Here is a 20,356-nt window from a genome sequence, read left to right as displayed (position 1 = left end):
TCAATCAATTCCAACTTTGCAAGATATTATTTTTCCTCGCGAGAAGTTGAAATTGACTGACTGATTGAACCCCCCCCCCTTTTTTTTTACACATGGCAGCAGAGGCCTAAAGCGAAAAGCTTTTATAAAACCCAGCTGAAGGCCTAGGACTGGGGCAATGGCGCGCGTGCCCACAGAGAGGGCTCTGAGTGCCGCCTCTGGCACCCGTGCCATAGATTCGCCACCACTGTTATAGGTTGATGCTATAAAGTTTACATGTAGTTAATTTTGCTTTATTGTTTACTAAAATCTCAAGATAGATGCCTTATAACAAATAATATAAAGAAATCACTGTCTGTGGTTTAAAAGCCACCAAGGAGTTTTAAAAAAAGTTTTAATGGTTATGTAAGTTGGAAGTTTCAGCACTGTACCAAATCAAGACGGGCTCATTTCAAAAGTGAAGTCTCGAAATCTTACTAGCTGTGGAAATTTTGCAGATAAATAAGAGCATTATGAGGTAACAACACCAGTACCCTGGTTTACTTTGTACAGAATGCAGATAGCTGGTCTATAGTACTATTTGTTTATAAGGATGAATAGACGTAAATTGTCTGTACTGTAATAAAGGGAATTTGCAAGTGATTTTAGAATCCTTTATTGTCTACACGTAAAATAAATACAGATAATTCTCAACTTATAACCATTTGTTTAATGATGGTTCAAAGTTACAATGGCGTTGAAAAAAGTGACTTATGATCAGTGCTCACACTTACAATCATCACATTACAATCATCACAGTATCCCCACTGTCATGTGATCAAAATGCAGACGCTTGAGAACCAGCATGAATTTCCAACAATTACAGCATCCCGAGGTTGTGTGATTCCCATTTGCCACTTTCCCAGCTGGCTTTCAACAAGCAGTCAATGGGGGGCGGGGGAGAGCCGGAGTTGTTTAATTACTGTGTTATTTACTTTACAATTGCAGTGGTTCACTTAACTGTGGAAAAAAAGGTCGTAAAATAGATACAACTCACTTAACAATTCCTTGCTTAGCAATAGCAATCCTGTTCCAATTGTGGTTGAAAGCTGAGGACTACCTGTATATGCATAAACTATATATATAATGTCTAACATTTTAATAATCAAGAACAGTTTAGAACAGTTTCTATACAAAACACATTCTTTAAAATATTGATAAAAGCAGTTTTCTTCAAGTTCTGCTTTAAAAGCTAACAATTTTCAACTGAAAGAAAATATGAATTGCTTGAAAAAAATTTAGAACATGTTATATAAATAACAACAGTGCATTTTTATTTTATTTCCAGTTCTCACAATTACTATGAATTACCATTAACCAAGCAAGCCAGACGATGAAAAAGGTTATAAGCTATCATGTGGATAGGGAACCAGATTGGAAAAGATTGCCTTGTTTGGTTTCTGGTGGGAAGAAAGGGCAAAATACTAGATTCCAGACTGTCAATTACATCTTGAGTTGCACAATTGTCTAGGTAAATCTGCCCATGATCTTGGACAGGGGAGGAACAAGTGAAAATAGAGGCTAAGCTGAGGACTGATCAGTTATAACAACCTGGAAAAAAAAACTTATGTTTTTAATAACAGCTGAAGCAGTTTATTTTGTGAGTATCCTATTGTTGTTATTAGTAAATTTCCCCTCCACACATCAAAAAAATTAAACATACTTTCAAAGTCTAGATGCATATCAGGCACTAACAGTTAAGTCTTCCCAGCACAGAGGTTAACTGTCTTTGGAATTTAGCATTCTAAGTTGACTTCTAAGGCTAGAAGGCAGACTCTAGAGATTTGAAATAGTAGAAGAGAAAGCTGAAAAAGGTGTTCTGAGGTAAGAGCTTTGTTGCCTTTAACAGGTTTTACCATGTTACAAATAGATTTTCAGCATGAGGGAAGCCAAAGCATCTCCTGAAAAAGAAATGGGAAGATGCAACTACAGTATCTTAACGAGAAACAATCTTGATGAAGACGCCATCCCTTGGTCCTAGTGTGCCATGAGATTTGACCTGCAAAGGGATCTGGGAAGAGGGTGAAGAAAGAAAATGCAAAGCAAGTTAGCAAGCATCAAGTAATATAGGAAAGGGAATTTTCTACTCTGTACTTCCCAAGTTTCATATTTGTGTGAGTTGGAAGAGGGCTACAATAAGCAAACATGAAACTAGAATTAGAGGAATCCCGGTTCAAACTGATTGGTAGGAAAAATAAAGAAGGGAGACTATACATGGTGCCCAGAGCTCCTGGATAAATGAGATATAAATCTAACAATATACCTGAAATGCCTAGCAGGTACCTCAGGATGTTTTCCAGTCAGATCAGCCATAGAGAGTCTGGCTGGCAACCATCCTTGCAGTGTGCTACAGTGTTTTAGGAATATTTGGGGGCAATGTTACATGAAAGGTCTACCTTATTTTTCAAAAGAACCTTTGATCCACCAAGAGAGCCTGAGATACAGTATACCCTTCAGAACAATCTCCATAATATATTGTATATCTAGCTCAGTCTAGAGCAGTGGTTCTCAACCTTTCTAATGCCGCGACCCCATAATACAGTTCCCCATGTTGTGGTGACCCCCAACCACTTATACATCACCGGGTGCCAGGGGCGTGGCCAAAGAAAAGGGGGAAAAAATGGCGGACAGCCTTGTTTGGCGACCCCTGTGAAATGGTCGTTCGACCCCAAATGGGGTCCCGACCCACAGGTTGAGAACCACTGGTCTAGAGTAAAGGAAAAGTGGCCCAGTTGAGATTCTTGAGCTTAATTCCATATCCTATTCTTGGAGTTAAAAACAACCAAATCATACCAGTGTATTTTTAAAAACTTACGATATTATGGAGTAAATATATATATATGAATTTTTCAAAATAAAGGATGGGTTGCCCACTCCTGGAGACCTTGTTGGGAAACCAGGAGATGCTACTTGAAGCTCTCTTTTTTTTTTGCTTTGCAGTTCATTTTAAACAAAGTATTTTTTTTTAAAAAAAGCAAGAAGCCTTGGTGGTCCCATATCTTGAAAGCCATGTTGGAGATACAGGGGAAATAGCTATAAGTCTATTTGTACTAAAGAGAAATGAAAAACAATTCCTCCCCTCATGGTCTAGTTATTTGCTTTTTGTTACTATCTTCCGCAAGAAGTAAAACATGCACAAACCTGGGTCTCGGGGCAGGTTTTGAACATGAACCTTTGCAAAATTCTTAACAGTGCCATTTTTATCGTCATCAAGCCCAACTTCATGCCAATGCAGCCACGAGGACCTGCTCCAAAGGGCAGATAAGCAAAGGGCTGCTGCTGCTGCTGCATAGCCTCAGCTGTAAATCTGTGGGCAAAGTTAAAATATTGGTTGAGAAATTGAGCATTTTCATTTTAAAAAACTGGGTAGGCAGTGTTTGTATGGCTTGTTTGATAATTAAGACACAGCAGTTCCATTCCTGTAAAGGTAGTCAGTCCATGACTTAACAATCATTCATTTAGTGACATTCGAAATTATAATGGTACTTGTAGGTGACTTGCAATTGGTCCTTGCACTTTTATAACAGGGGTCCTCAAACTTAGCCACTTTAAGACTTGTGGATTTCAACTCCCAGAATTTCCCAGCTGGCTGGGGAATTCTGGGAGTTGAAGTCCACAAATCTTAAAGTGGCCATGTTTGAGGACCCCTGACTTATAACCATTGCACCATCCACATGGTCACATGATCAAACTTTGGGAACTTGGCAACTGGCATGTATTTATGATGGTTGCAGCATTCCAGGGTCTTGTGATCTTTCCAGGGGCTTCCCACAAGCAAAGTCAATAGGCGGGGAGCCGGATTCATTTAACAGCCAAGTGATTCGTTTAATTGCAGTGGTTCACTTAAGAGCAAAAAAAGGTCATAAAACTGGGTGTGATTCCCTTAACAACTGCCTTGCTTAGCATCAGTAATCCTGCTCCCAACTGTGGCGGGACCGGTCAAGGAATACCTATAATGTGTTCTGTGGGAGGGTACACATTTTGCATTATGCATAATTGTGCCTCCCAGTGCTTTGTTGTTGTTTTCTGTACAATAAATAATGTGATTTGACAGATTTAACATTGTGATTTGAACAAAGAACTATAAGCCCTATTTACCTCTCAGGAATAAACTTTTCAGGGTCTGGCCAGAACTTTGGATTATAATGGAGATGTCCAACAGCAATTTCCATGATAGTGCCAGCTGGGACTTGCTGCTGCAGCACTAAGCAGTCTTTTGCTGCTTCCCGGGTAAACCTACAAGAGCAAAGATTACATATTCCATAAATAAGAAAGCAAAAACATGACAATGAAGCACTTGAAGAAGCTTCATTGTAAGCCATTTCAGACCTCAGCTGATGTGTCTAAGTAGGAAAAGTATTATTATAATCAATGCAAAGAAAATTGTTTGGATGAATAGAATAGAATTAGAATTAGAATAGAATAGAATAGAATAGAATACAGCTGGAAGGGGTTTTGGAGGTCTTCTAGTCCAGCCCCCTGCTCAAGCAGGAGGACCTATACCATCTCAGACAAGTGACTGTCTAGCCTCTTCTTAAAAATCTCCAGTGATGGAGCACCCACGATTTCTGGAGGCAAGCCCATTCCACTGGTTAATTGTCCTCACTGTCAAGAAGTTTCTCCTTAACTCCAGGTTGCTTCTCTCTGATCAGTTTCCAACCATTGTTTCTTGTCCTGCCCTCAGGTGCTTTGGTGAATAAAGTGACCCCCTCCTCTTCTTTGTGGCAGCCCCTCAAATACTGGAATCCTGCTATCATGTCTCCCCTATTTCTTCTTTTCTTTAGACCTGCCAAATCCAAGTCCTGCAGCCATTCTTCGTATGTTTTAGTCTCCAGGCCTTTGATCATCTCAGTTGCTCTTCTCTGAATTTTTTCCAAACTCTCAACATTTTTTTTGTGACATGGTGACCAAAGTTGGCTGCAGTATTCCAGGTGAGGTCTTACTAGATAGGAAGATGGGAGCTGATGAAACTGAATATTTTGCTAGTCCTTAAAAGCTACTCTTAGGCTTCTACTTTATTTTTAGGAACCAATGAAAAACCTTTTTTTACTTGAACTGTCCTACGTGACAACTTCTGTCTTGAAATGGAAAATTTATCTATCTATCTATCTGGTTATATGTTGCCCAGTTCTGAAGGCTTTAGGCAGAAGAAATAGAAGAGAAAGAGGGAGGGAGGGAGAAAAATGAAAAGGAAGGAAAGGAAAAGAAAGAAAGAAAAAGAAAAAAAGAGAAGAAAGAAAGAAAAGAAAAGGAAGGAAGGAAAGAAAAAGAAAGAAAGAAAGAAAGAAAGAAAGAAAGAAAGAAAGAAAGAAAGAAAGAAAGAAAGAAAGAAAGAAAGAAAGAAAGACTCAATCAAAATTCTACTGGATTTCCTGGAATTTCCCCACCAGCTGATGGCTGTGAATATTTTCCAGGGAAAATTATGCTACAGAGAACATAACTCACCTATATATTTGCATCATAACTCAGTTAATAATAATAATAGTAAAGTTGGAAGGGACCTTGGAGGTCATCTAGTCCAACCCCCTGCTCAGGCAGGAAACCCTATACCATTTCGGACAAATGGCTGTCCAGTCTCTTCTTAAAAACCTCCAGTGTTGGAGCATTCACCACTTCTGGAGGCAGGTTGTTCCACTGGTTAATTGTTCTGTCAGGAAGTTTCTCCTCAGTTCTAGGTTGCTTCTCTCCTTGATTAGTTTACATCCATTGCTTCTTCTCCTGCCTTCGAGTGCTTTGGAGAATAGCTTGACTCCCTCTTCTTTGTGGCAGCCCCTGAGATATTGGAATACTGCTATCATGTCCTCCCTCGTCCTTCTCTTCATTAAACTAGACATACCCAATTCCAGCAACCATTCCTTATATGCTTTAGCCTCCAGTCCCCTAATCATCTTTGTTGCTCTTCTCTGTACTCTTTCTAGAGTCTCAACATCTTTTTTACATCGCGGCGACCAAAACTGGATGCAGTATTCCAAGTGTGGCCTTACCAAGGCATTGTAAAGTGGTATTAACACTTCATGTGATCTTGATTCTATCCCTCTGTTAATGCAGCCTAGCACTGTGTTGGCCTTTTTGGCAGCTGCAGCACACTGCTGGCTCATATTTAGGTGATTGTCCACTAGGACTCCGAGGTCCCTCTCACAGTTACTACTATTGAGCAAGGTACCCCCTATGCTATACCTGTGCATTTGGTTTTTCTTGCCTAAATGTAGAACCTTGCTTTTTTCACCATTGAATTTCATTTTGTTAGATAGCGCCCAGCCTTGTTGGGATGCACTGTGATAGGGGAAAAACATCTAAAAAAGAGCCAGTGTTGTGCATAAACTCTCTTCATTTGACCACTATACTGTTAAATGATATTTATTTTGTTCTGTCTGAATTCAGCAGACAGAGTGGAGTGTCATTTTGGGTTCAGCTTTATAAAGCCTGTGAATTACCTGAGAAAAGGAAATCTGAAATATTTCCTTTTCTTCTATGCCAACTCCATTTTTGGTCCTTCCATTCAAAGTCATATTTGATTATGATGGTTCCAATATATTATTCCTTACTGCCAAGTTAAAATGTTTTCTAATATTTGTTTCTTTTATTGCTACTTTTAATTACCCAGAACAATTTTCTGACATTTATTTCTTAATATTTTGCATTTTAAACTGCATTGTTTTAAAGTAAAAAAGTAAACAGTTTGAAATTTCTGATGGAAAAAGAAAAGATATGGTTGAAAACAAAACAAGATGTCACCTGTTTTAAAAGTACTGGATTCAGCTTGATTTCTAATGTTAGAAAGACTATTGAGAATATCTAACAGATGACTTTATATTGGCGTAAGATACAAATACCTACTCAACATGTTATTGTCTTGTGGGATAAGAAATGTTATGCAAAGCAAAAAAAGTGGAAAGCCTTAAGCAAGGAAAAGTACAAGATAAGCACATAGAAATCTAATTAATTGCAATTTATGCAAATACATTTACCATAGCTCTCTATACTTTTCATACATACCATACATGATTTCATCAAATCCATACATACATTCATACATTTCCTTTCGTTCTGTAAAGGTCCCACATTCTCTTTCTGAAAAAAGCCTGATTCATATTAATTTACTCTCCATATAACCAAATCGTATCCTGGATCTTATTTGTGGATTCAATCTGTAATAATTCAAACTATTCTTCACCTCACCACTTCTTACCTCTTAAATATCCCACTGCCACAGCATTCGGTTTATTTTTAGCAGTTCCTCCCTCCATATTCAGCTCTAACAACATGGGCAGAAGCATATTCTTAAGCATGAACATGTTTGCTTCTTTTGACAATCATTCCTGACAAAAGACCACATACAATCTGCTACCTTTCTGCCAGCATTTGCACACTTTAAAATGTATCTATCCATTTTCCCATCTATCAAAGTGGGATAATATATTTTCAATTTTAATTTTTTGTTGAAGAATATTTGTTAGCAAATGTTGAAAAAAAAATCAACTGTATAACCTTGATCAGTAATCTTCATGTAGCAGTTGAACAACTACAGATAGTCAGTGCTTACCATCAGTAATTGAGATTAGCAACTCTTGACACCAAGCACTGCAATCATAAAATATGATGTCACATGTCCATGCTGACTTAGGACAGCAGTTGCAGCAGTTCCAGTTGCCATTGTTAATCTAATTCTCCATGGTTGTTGGGAACAACGCCATGTGATTTGCAACCTCCTGCTGGCTTCCTCACTGACTTTGCTTGTTGGAAGTCACTGGTGAATGTTGCAAATGGCAATATTATAGGAAGCTGCAATATTATAACTCAGGGGTCTCCAACACCCAGTCCACAAACTGTTGGAAACTAGGCCATGCAAGCAGTGGGCGAGCGCACAAAGCTTCATTTGTGCATGCATGGGATCTAGATTATATCCTCAAAACCACCACCACCCCCATCGCTGACAGAAAGGTTGGGAACCACTATCATAAGTGCAAGCCAGTCACTAAATACCCAAATTGCAACCTTATGATTGCATGGATGTTGTAATAACCATAACTATCAGGAACCATCGTAAGTATCCCTTGTTCAGCTTCCGGTATAATGTCGTAGTGATACGGATGTAGGAAGGCAGAGCTCTGCTTTCCATGCCCAATTTCACCTTGCTAGGAGCCCTAAAAGGGCCTAAAGTTGCCCCAAAGAGCCGATGAAGAAGGAGGGGTGCCTCAATCACAGAGAGATGGTGGTCTTTCCATTTGATCCAAGGAAATCCCTCCAAACTGGCAGGGAAAAGACTGGCTGCATCCCTGTGGCCAGCTTCCAGCTACTGACAGTCGAAGAAACAAAGCACTAACTAGCAGATCGTAAACAATGAGTTTGGAACTGGGTGAGAATATTGATCCTTTTTTTTTATTTTTAACTGAATTTCCTGGAAAAGGCTCCCAAGAAGCTAAAAACTTCCGAACGTGAGAAGGAAAGAGACTGTAGCCCCATCCTTCTAGAGAAACGGAAGCAGCATTTTAATTTTTTTATGGGGGACAGAAATACATAATACTGAAGTGGAAAAATATAGAACTACAGCTTTGACAAATTTGATAACTGAAATAAGTGTTAAGATTTTCTTTTTGTCAAAATCAATCTTCTGTTTTGATAATGGAAAATGGATATAAAATGACATCTAGTGGTGGTTTAGAAAATAGCACTATAATTGAAAGGACTGATGCTGACCTGGACACCAGAGCAGAAGGACTATTACAAAACATTGCTTTTAATGCTGGACTCATATCTTGGCATCTATTGGATTATAAAGGCTATATATAAAGACCAGAAAAACTAGATGAAACTTTGTTCTATTGCCATCAAGATTGGTAATATTAGATAAGACTTGTATTTGGAGATCACAAAAATTCTGACAGACTTATCTGGAGGGGGGAAACTAAATGGAGGCCTTATATCCAGCCAAAAGTGGGAAAGCATACTCAACACCTCCATCTGAAGCCCCAGCCAGGTTTAATGAAGGATCTGCAGGAGTGATGCCTCAAGAAAAAACAAACACTTTTCAGAAGGAGATATATTCTATGCTACAATTAATTCACCAGACAATTGCTTCACATAAAGAAGACACAAAAAGAAATTATAATGAGATTAAAAACAATTTAGTTAACATAAATGAGCAAATTTCTAATTTAAACTTACAGCTAGAAAGTTCCCAGACAACGACTACAAAGTATGAACAAACAACCCAGAAAATAGAAGATGAATCAAAGGAAATTGATCCAAGACAGAAGACATAAAAGAAGGGAAATACAAACTGCCACAGACAAATAAAATCCTGCAAGACCCAGCTATAATAATGAAAATGGAAACTTTACCCCCTAGGTCTGCAAAATATACTTGAGGACAAGAAAGAAGATTTTAAAAAATGGACTGTAGAGCTGTTAGGGGAAATTCCAGAAATTGGGAGACAAAAAATGAAAAGAGAAGTTGAGGGAGAAAGAAAGTGGGAGTTGCTTAGGAATATAAATGGGCGGAATTCCCCCTCAAAAATACCTTACATAAATTGTCTTCCTTACTCCAAGCAACTTACACAAAAATAGAGGAAAAATTCTTTGATTATTTAATTGCCTTGGCCTGGAAGGCTATTTGGTAAAGGAAGAAAGCTAGAGTTACACTTAAAAAACAGAAGATTTGTCTTATCAGAGGGGACATTATATGATTAAGTATTTGTTTGAATATGATTAAAAGATTGGATAACTCTTAGATATAATTAGATTTTTATAATAAGGATGATATAATTTATAAGTAGAATAGCACCTTTTTTGATATGGAAAATATGAAAATACAAGGATGGCTTATATAAATAAAACTCTTAGCTATATAAATGTAACTAATCTTGAGAAAATTATAACTGATAAAGATATTCTGAATATTGATAGGAAATTAAACTTAAATAAGAACATGAAAAACAGGATATTGATTTAATAAGATTTTAATTGCAAATACATTTGAAATATAGATTGGTTAGAAAAGGTTGTAAACTGATATTGTTATTTGTATAACGCTAGAAAATATGATGAGGATGTTTATATTCAATTTTGTATGCATCAGTAGCAAGAATTGTATTTGCGTAGTGTTGGGAAAATGAAAATAATTTGGGAAGAAAGGAGGATCAGGGTTGTGCAGTATTGAACTGATTGACATTGAAGAAGTTAATGTTAAATATGTAAACCCAAACAACACGTTGTTTACTAAGCACTAAAGATTGTAATTGTTAAAAATCAATAAAATATTTTTAATAAAAATAAGTATCCCTTGTTCTGTCATAACCATGAATCATTCTGAATAAGTAGATGCTAAATGAGGACTATCTATATAACTATCAAGTGCCAGGGAAATCAGGAGATGGGGAATTCAAATGAGTATAAAGATTTATTGCAAGATTTAAGCTCTCTGCAAGAGCCTGAACTAATGGTCAAGGGAAATTAACAGGAATTAAGAATAGAAAGGAATTCAAGATGGGTTGGACTCAGTACTCTTGTGGGCATGCAGGGACTCAAGACTGATGATACATTTGACTCCTCCCTTTGTCATCTTCTAGAATAACATTGTAATGGAATTTCATTGGAGCTTATGGAATTTCATTGTTAGAATTCTGTGCAATGTGAGTTTTGAATGGTACATTGGTTTTGGGAATCTCTGTTCAAATGCCTTCTCAATTTCTATTTGCTTGCTCAGCACCTCTTAGATCTATGCTCATCATAAAATGAGCCAGTTTCCCTGAACGTTTTTCATCCAGTTGTTAATTAAATTTCTGCCGTGAGCCTCCTTATAATGGGAAGTGAATTTTCTTTTTACTGCTGTTTGTGATTTGAATTCAGCTAACCAGCAAATGAAGTTGACTTTTTTTTCAATGCTTGCCATTTTTTAAACAGATTTGAACAAAAAAATAAAATTAAAAACATATTATTCCCAATTCATAAATTTAAGTGTAAAAGACATTTGATTCATTAAACTTTCCAATGATTTTTTTTATTTTAAGTATGCAACATTTATACTTCTGAAAGTATATTATTAAAGCTTAAAACTGCACTAAGAATTTTGGAATATCCTGTACTGTACCAGAGCTCTTTCAAGACCCAGAATAAGCCTGACTCCTTATAGATTGAGACCAGACTCACATTCATTCCCTGGAGTGATGTGAATCGCCTACATAAGAAAGAAAAGACGCTTCAAAAATCACAGTGTCTCCTATCTTACTAACCTGAATGCTGGAGGATACATGCGCAGAATCTCTGCTATCACCATATCAAGATATGGAAGGTCCTGTATATTTTCATAATCTGGAATGTCCTGTGGGAATGGGAAGAAAAAAATGATTATTATTTTAGCAGAATATTTATATTATACCTGTCTCTTACCATCACAATGGCCACCAGAAGCACAACATGAAAGCATGAAGTACCAGCAAAACAGTAGACCCTAACCCTAAATGAACAAAAAATGCCAATAGCAAAAAACAAGCTTGCATCTAGGCATAGTAGTATTTTTTTTACCCAGGAATTGTAAGTCACAATGCATTTGAAGGTTATTTGAAAATGTGGCAGCTTATAGGCTGGCAGAAGAGATTTGCTTCAGCAATGGAACATTTATAGGATGGGTCCTTCACTGATTGTCAGAATGTTTCCAAGTATAATTCAGAATGCTGATTTGTACTGATCACATTGTCTAGAGCTAATATCCAGGTGTACAGAATCCTCAATTCTCCCTAAAGAAAATCTGCAGGTTCTGTGTGGCTAGCCAGGAATAGTAGCTTACAAGCAGGCCTATGACAGTCACAGCTTAGCTTCCACCATGCAACCCATCAAAGGCCTGAGACGCCTTATGTTGTAAAGCTGTTTTACTCAGGGAGAGTTCACAGGGAAAGGGTCAAAAAGTCAAGAAGGTGAACACAAATGTGCAATTAATGCCACAATGCTGGGTGCAGTTTGATCACCTGGTTATGGACACCCTCTTGATTTTTTTTTCTTACCCACCCACCCTCTCTGCAGACACTGCTGCATTGATTATGGTTTTGTTGTGCTGTTTTAAACCGCAGTTTTGTGATTTTACATTTTTATCTGACCTGCCCTGTGTTTGGGGAGGGGGGGAGAGGAAGGGAGGAAGAGAGAGAGAGAGAGAAATCTAATATATAATATTACTATAGAGAAGGGAAGGGATCTAATTATTAATTATAAATAACATTAATATATGGAATGAAAAGGAAACATTATACTGCTATAATGTCATTCTTTCTCATTCTACCCTAGATTTCAGGATTGTTGTGAGGACAAAATGGGATGATTGCCATGACCTCAACTCAGCTTCCTGGAGAAAAGTTGGGCTGCAAATGTGATAAAAACCCTATACCTTATTTTCCTATTGGTTGGAAACCGATTCACACTGTGAATCAAGGAGCCACAGTGAATTGGATCCAGAATCATAGATAGTTATAGAGACAAGGGTCTCTGCTACAAGGGCTTCCAACACAGCGCAGGTATCTTGATGACAGGAAATGGGATTGTTCCCTTTCTTCTTCCTGCCATCTCCTAAATTATACCCCTCAATTTTCTGGGAATAGCAGGGCATTCGCAAGCATCATTTCTTCTGGAGAACCATTTTGATCTGGTCATTCCGCAAAGCAGGTTCTCATTGGAAGAAAAAGAAAAATGAATCCAACCTTTTGATCTTTGTCACACTGAATAGCATCTTTGGATCGGGAATAAATATTAATTTACATTTCCTCCTTAGGTTTTAAATTGTAAAAAAAAAAAGCAGTTAAACATCTTCCAGCCCTGCTTTCTAAAAACCATGTTTTGGGGTTTTTTCTTACTAATCTATTATCTGCCCACCCTTCCCATTGAAAATAGTCAAAAGGAATAAGGAAGGCATGAAATATTACTCTGATGAGCCAGGTGAGGGCAGCAAAACTATACGTACCAAATATGTGTATAAAGCAGAACACTTACAATGCCTGAATGTTCACTTCAAATAAAACACTACAAGATATCTTATGTTAACATTTCATATTAATTTTGAGAAATCTTCCTTAAGGTTTAGAATATGCTAGCATTTAGTATTTAATTTCCACAATCCTTAGCCCATTATGGTTACTGGCCATCTGATTGAGAGATGATGTGAATTACCAGTCTGTTGTGTCTTAACCAACATATAAAGACTCGAATCAGGTCAGGATCAAAAATACGTTTCATTTCTTTAAATATGATAAAAATCAATGTAGGGTAGTTATTTATCCTGGCCTTACTGTTCTTCCTGAACTGCATCATTATTTAGTCCAGGATCAGCAAATATGCCAGTTATAATTCAAAATTTACTAAAAGACTGCACAGAAAGAGGCACAGATGTCTGACCTTCCTCAGTTTCTAGGGGCAGGATAAGCTTCCAGCTAAACTAGATCCATCTCGATTTCCTACCCAGCCAAGAGAGGTCAGGGAAACCTGATAATGTTAGGCATTTTGCTGCACACATTTGCTATTGCCTTACTGATAAATGCAAGGACAGACTCCGAGCGGGCTTTAACAGAATCTTCCAGAGCTGTTTGCTGAAGCAAGTTCGTCCTTACAGAGATTGTGAGGAGAAGACAATGCGAGATCTCTGGGATCCATTCAAAATTGGAAGAGTGGGGTCCTTGGTGCCTGGAGATCATCAAGGATTCCACAATTCAGCCCTGAGCTACACCATTCTCTTCTGTTAAAATGGGAAGTGCAATGCACAGCCTGGAACTTTACTACATATACCCAGTTTGTGTGAAAAGGGAAGGCCTGAACATCAGTTTGAAATAGAGTTTTTGACAAAGGTACATTTGAATAACCAGAAAAAGCAACCAATACTGTCTTTCTGCAATTATACAACTCAAGGGGATTAGCGCATGTTTGATTTCACTCCCTTTTCATAAATTTCCCACTTACAAGAAGGTGGGAAGAAAAATTCTAAGCCTGCTTTTTTCCCCCTACTAATGTGCCACTTTTTCTTTATGGAAGAGGGATTCTTTGGGGGATTTTGTTTGGTCTTCTTTAATGCAAGGAGGCATTCATGCTTGAAACTCTTCCACCTATATTCTGAAGCATTAGTCCCAGAAGGGCTACATGTATGCATGTGTAAAAATTGTATCAAAGCTTGATAAAAAAAATTATAAAGAAGCCTCAGGTCTCATTTTTCAAGAGGGAAGGTTTCCAGTGACAAAGCTTAGGCAAACAAAAAAATATCACTAACCACTGCTACATTTCATGGCTCTTTTTAAAGCTGGCCATCTCTATTTCAGTCTTTGAATTTCTGAAACTGCCATCTTATGGTCTCTTCAAAAGGTGTGTCAGGACCACAAAATATCAAGGATTTCCTTTTTGAGGGACTGAAGAGAACAAATCATGGCATTTTCCTATTGGCTTTGTTTCACCAGCAGTGCTTCCACAGCAAGGGAAAAAGAGAGGGGGTGGGCAGTTTGATTTGCAAAATTTCAATGGTCTGGATTCAAAGGGCCTGTGGATGTGCATGTTGCACCTCTGCACCTATCTGCATGTCCTTAATCAAATGGGTCTTTTCCTAGTCTCATACAACTGAGGGAAAGCTTAATACAGCTTCTTTTCAGAGTTGCTGACAAGGGGAACATGATAATTAACCATGCTCTGACTCACCTTTTCCCTTTCAGATACATAGACATGCACAGCTGTGACAAAAATACTGAAAACATGTCAACCCTAGTGTTATTCTCTTTCCAGCTGCTTCCCCCCAAACACTAGCATGATTCTGACAATAATAAGCTTAATTAAACAGGCAGTAGCTTAATTATAATGTCCCTTCAGTTCACTTGGCAAACCACAGGCATTATGGCCATTGTCCTACTGACTGGTTCTCCTGTATATCATCAAATGCAAAGACCTGCATTTTTAAAGCAATTCATCTATTCAGTGATCCTCAACAAAGGGGGGAAAAGCCCTTAATTTTTACAAGTCAGGAGTTTTTATTTGTAGACTAATAATCAGATTTGGGGAATCTCAAAATAGAAGAATATTTCCTACATTAGTCAGAAGAATATTTCCTACATTAGTATCTACATCAGCTTTGACCATCTTTCATATTAATAAAAATGAATTGCAACATGACAAGGAGGAACATGATAGCAGTGTTCCAATATCTCAGGGGCTGCCCCAAAGAAGAGGGAGTCAAGCTTTTATTTTCCAAAGCGCCTGAAGGCAGGACAAGAAGCAATGGATGGAAACTAATCAAGGAGAGAAGCAACCTAGAACTAAGGAGAAACTTCCTGACAGTTAGAACAATTAACCAGTGGAACTATCTGCCTCCAGAAGCGGTGAATGCTCCAACACTGGAAGTTTTCAAGAAGAGACTGGACAGCCATTTATCCGAAATGGTATAGGGTTACCTGCCTGAGCAGGGGTTTGGACTTGATGACCTCCAAGGTCCCTTCCAACTTTATTATTATTATTATGAGTTAATATGCTTCAGTGAATATTTCCCATGACCTACAACAGGGAATGTTGAGGCTGAAGATAGGAATGTTCAGGTTGAAATAAACAGACCAAGTTAGCCACAGCAAATCAAAGTCCTACATTCACTGGAGTACAAAGCCTCAAGATCTAATTCCTAATAACCCAACAGCCAAACCCTTGAAGTGTTCCATCTTTTCTATTTTAGTTTAAGATTATCAAGTTAACTGGGAATTCCAAGCACAATCTGGAGGGCATGAGTTGAGAAGGATTATGACAATTGAGTTTATAAACAGAAATCAAATTCAAGCTGGTCAATGTGGGGGAAATACGCATAACCAGTGTTTTTTCCTCTCTTTCTACAAAAGAAAGTTATTTTTCTTTCTTTTGTACTTTAACTAGTTGCCTTTAAGTTGGTCTGACATGCTCTCAAATTGTATGTGGGTAACAACCCACCAATCCCACCCCCTAGATGGCAAAATGTCCAAGGGGAAATAGGCAGAGAGAGGATATGATACATACATGCATACATACATACATACATACATACATATATCATATCCTCTCTCTCTCTCTCTCTCTCTCTCTCTCTCTCTCTCTCTCTCTCTCTCTCTCTCTCTCTATATATATATATATATATATATATATATATATATATATATATATATATATATATATATATTTAAAAAACAGCTTCTCATCCTAATGGAAAATGACATTGGGGTCCAAAGAGTATCACAGCAATTAAACACCACACAATTCTTGCATTACTGTTCTGCATGAGATATAATATCCAGAAATAGTTATTGCAGATATTTTATAATAAAGAATCTCCAAATCTCCTGCCTCTTTCTCCCTTGTTTCCACCACTCTCCTGCACATCTCAGCAGACATTTGTGGTATCACTTAGAAGTCAGATGGTAAATTTAAATCATTTTTCCTCCAGCTGGCATTTGCAATGTGGATGTGACGATGCTTTAAATTAAGGTCTGTAGATATAAAAGGCCCATGTGTTTAGTTTAATCAAATGTTCATTTCCTCAGGTTTGTGTTTATATTAAAAGACATCAGCAGCAGTGTGAATTTTCATATGCCTCCCCCCGCAACAATGATGATCATGTGAATCTTGAACAGTGCTCCTTTTCAAACCCCCTTTTTCATCTACCAGACTTTGTATGCCAAGCAGGCAGCAGCAAGAAAAAAGATTTCCCCTCACATCTGTGCAGAAGGCAGGAAGGGATAACCTCACTGGGGGGGGGGTCTGGTTTTGAAGGAGAATGGAAGATTTATCCATATTTTAAAACTTTAAAAAGCCCAATCAAACATGCATTTGGACTGACAAGAAAAATGTGCAGGGAAAGTTATCAAGGACCTGGTCAATGCCACAACCTTCCTGTTTTCTCCAGGCAAAGCAAAGTTAAATGATGCTAAATGTGTATACCCAGCAGACAGCAATGCTAGAGAGGAGCTTTACCCAACCTGGTACCCTCCTTAAATTCTAAGACTACACCACCCAGAATTTCCAGTTAGCTAAGGTGACCAACTGTCCTCCTTTAGGGACGACAGTCCTCCTTTTATAAGTTCTGTCCTCCCTCGAAAAGTGTCCTCCTACATGTCCTCCTTTTCGATATTTAAAGACTAATCTGCAGGGCTTTTTTTTCCTCATAGAATGCTCAGAACGGCGTTTCAGCACCTTTTTTTTGATGGTTTTTTTTCAACTTTTGCATGAGCTGTGCTACTCCCGCTATTGGCTTTCGAAAGCCAATAGGAATTGCTGCTGAGCGCGCCAAAACACCCAGCCAGCAAACTTTGCATGTGCAAGTTGTCTGTATTATTGTTGTAATGAATAAAATGTTTCTTTTATTTACGATATTTTTTTCTTCAATTTATTTGTGTCCTCCTTTTCGTTGTAAAAAAGTTGGTCACCTTAAGTTAATAAAGCTGGAAGTTATGGTCTTAATACATAAAGGTACCAAAACTAGGAAACTATACAGAATGTAGATGTTATTTCTTCAGTGGTGAGCTGGACAGAGAACAGTTGAATACGGAGGGACCTAGGCTTGCTTACAATTGCACACACAAACACATGCATACACATACACACAGGGAGAAGGAGAATGAGAGGGAAAGGGAGAGAAAGAATTAAAAATAATCCATCTGAGCCTTCAGATTCTTTACCTTTTGTTGGATAGAAAACCTTTCTGAAAACCACTGTTAAGAAGTCTGCCAATTACATTTCTAGTACTTGCATAGAGTCTAAAGAATTTATTGATTTATTAAATTTGAATTTATAGTCAATTTTCAATAGCAATAACTTGTCTGTTATCTTTTCTACAAAAGTTTTTCTCCACACTAAAGTCAAACACTAGATACATATTTATAATAAAACTGTGACTAATAGTCACTATTGCAGAATAAATCTGCTCCTCATAGGATATGGTTATATTTCCTGTAGATACCTTGACTATTTTTCAAATTAAATCACAGACTCTTAAGAAATGCACTTGTCACTGCTACATGTTACCACAGACCCTCTATTCTATTCAGCACGTTATTTCACATTTTTCCAGGGAACCAGCCTCAATTTTAGACTCCTACTAGGAACATTGAGTCAAGATAAAGATTATCCAAAATTCCGAGCCAAGCAAACATTTGTACCAGGTTTTCCCTAGACCTGATTCAACTCTTAACATTTTTCATGCACCTTTTCATTGTGCTAAAGCACAAGTCCTGGCATCCATAGTAGAAATAAGCAGTGGCACATTGAAAATTCTGCACAATTAAGTGTTGGACCAGGAATTCTGAACTAAGCTCAAGATCAACTTGAAATGGTAAATGTCAGCTAAGTCCAGTGATTCATGAATGGCAGTAATTGTGGGCATACTGAGAGTCCAAAATCTATTTAGTTTAGTTATTTAGTCAACTTTACTTCATATAACTAAAGTTATTTTGTTAGATAGTTAATAAAACCCAAAACACAATTAGAAATTTAAATCAGAATACTAAAATGTTTATCATTAAAACACTGATAAAAGAAATGCAGCTTCACAGATTTCCTAAACAATGAAAGATTGAGACCCAAAAGGTCCTCCCATCTGTGAGAAAATCTGCTAAAAAGGTCTCGCCTGCAGATTCAAAAGGGAAAAAAGGGTATCTGTTAGATAGTCAAGCCTATTAGTATTTTGGGACTTTAAAGGTCAACATGCCTGTAAACCTATCATCCAGTTCAGATTGTTCAATACTAATTTTGTGCCATTTCCAGTGTTGGGCATTTTTTCATAGTGTATTGTGCAATGCACAAGGCAGAATGCAACCAAGGCATGAATCATCATTGGCAAATCCTGCAGGATCTGGGAGATTTGCTACGGATGTGCTAGGCATCACTGTGCAAAAGTGATCAACACAGTTGCTATCAGCAAGTCCAATAACTGAGGACCAAGGCAGAACTTTTAGACTGCTGACCTGATAATTCAAGACTGAATTAACAAGAGAAATAAATTATCATGGTTTATCGCAGTCAGGTAAATGCTTAGATTGAGTTTGGCGTTTTAGCCACCTATCCAGTCCTTCCTGGGATATGCAGATGTTGTTTGATGGTGTTAAAGGTATCATTGCAGGATGTAAATAGCAAATCATGAGACAGCCGACAGCAAGTCCTTCCTTGCGTATTGACTACTGGGAGAAAGATGAGTGCTGGGACAAGATTTCTGTTTCAAAACATATCAAATACCAAATTCAATGTGTTTTACCAAGGTATGACTGTATGGTTCAACCAAGGGAGAACAAACAATTGAGCAATCTATAGACCTTTGACAGCTTGGTAGAATCCAGAAAACTCTCTTGGTATATTGACTCCCCTATTTGGTGGCAATTGCGGATTATGGGCTTTGAGCTGCCTTCCAGTTTCTCATTTCCAATTTCCCATGAATGCTATCAACATCTTTGTAGATGAGCTATTCAGTTTGAGACAGAGCTGTCACATTTCAAAATTGGATCTTGCAGTTTAGCTAACATGTACTGAATTCGAAAAAGTTTGCATTAATTCGGGAGAAAGATGTTGCATGACAGAGCAGACATAAACACGTCACACTTTTGGGTGTCAAAATTATTTTTCACAGGATGTAGAAAAACCTGTATATCAAAATGAATATCTCAAAAAGTGTTGACTGAGCTATGCCTATAGAGGAGGTGATTCTATCATTTTATTCACCACAGAAATTATGTTTAGATAAGCTTGTAACTGGTAAAACTAATACTGAATATTAATTTTATTTCAGCTAAGATTTATCTGTGCTGACACAACCATCATGACTTTGGTCAAAACTTTTGATTCTGATGATAGGACACTTTTTACCAATAAAAAAGAATATTTGTAACTCAGGGTTGAAATGAGGAGTCCTTGATGCTCTCTGAGTTTGGTTGTTTTCTTGCAGAGGTTTCATTTCCCAAACTAAGTAACATCCTCAGCACATCATCAGCAAGAAAACAACCAAGCTCAGAGAATACCAAGGACCCCTCAGGACAAATGTTTCCTAATCTTCCTAATATTTTACAATGCTACTTTACCATTGTTTGATAAGTTTAATCAGATATGCTCAAATGTATTTCATAGAGAGATATATCATCTACATTCTCATAACATGCATTAATGTATATATTAGCAAAGTCCCAGGAGAAAACAGAACTGATACATCAAGGCTTTAACAATTAAGAAATCAACTTCACAATCACGATGACTGGAAGGGAACCAAAAGACATGAAGCCTCTGGCTTGGTTTCAGGGATCACATTTCTGACTTTGTAGATGTAGACGTTTGAGGAATCTGAAAAAAATCCCCTAGACTTATTTTTCCATCCCTAACTTGGGGATGCT

General features: G+C 37.6%; 1 protein-coding gene across 10 annotated transcripts in view; it reads right to left on the bottom strand.

The window, feature by feature from the left end:
* Window positions 1–618: 618 nt before the first annotated feature.
* The window catches only part of TBXAS1 (thromboxane A synthase 1), a 258,953-nt gene continuing 239,215 nt past the window's right edge, over window positions 619–20,356 (bottom strand). For all 10 annotated transcript variants that reach the window (XM_039362422.1, XM_039362417.1, XM_039362466.1 and 7 more), the window contains 4 exons: window positions 11,249–11,337; window positions 4,117–4,254; window positions 3,160–3,325; window positions 619–2,029 (listed from right to left, as the gene is read on the bottom strand). In XM_039362422.1, coding sequence (XP_039218356.1) covers window positions 1,955–2,029; window positions 3,160–3,325; window positions 4,117–4,254; window positions 11,249–11,337 — 468 coding nt within the window. In that variant the 3' untranslated portion in view covers window positions 619–1,954. The remainder of the gene's footprint in view (window positions 2,030–3,159; window positions 3,326–4,116; window positions 4,255–11,248; window positions 11,338–20,356) is intronic.

The sequence above is a fragment of the Crotalus tigris genome, unplaced genomic scaffold (genome assembly GCF_016545835.1).
Source record: "Crotalus tigris isolate CLP2741 ecotype Arizona unplaced genomic scaffold, ASM1654583v1 scf7180000017588.1960692, whole genome shotgun sequence".
Classification (NCBI taxonomy): Eukaryota; Metazoa; Chordata; class Lepidosauria; order Squamata; family Viperidae; genus Crotalus; species Crotalus tigris.
This window is presented reverse-complemented; position numbering and strand designations above follow the sequence as displayed.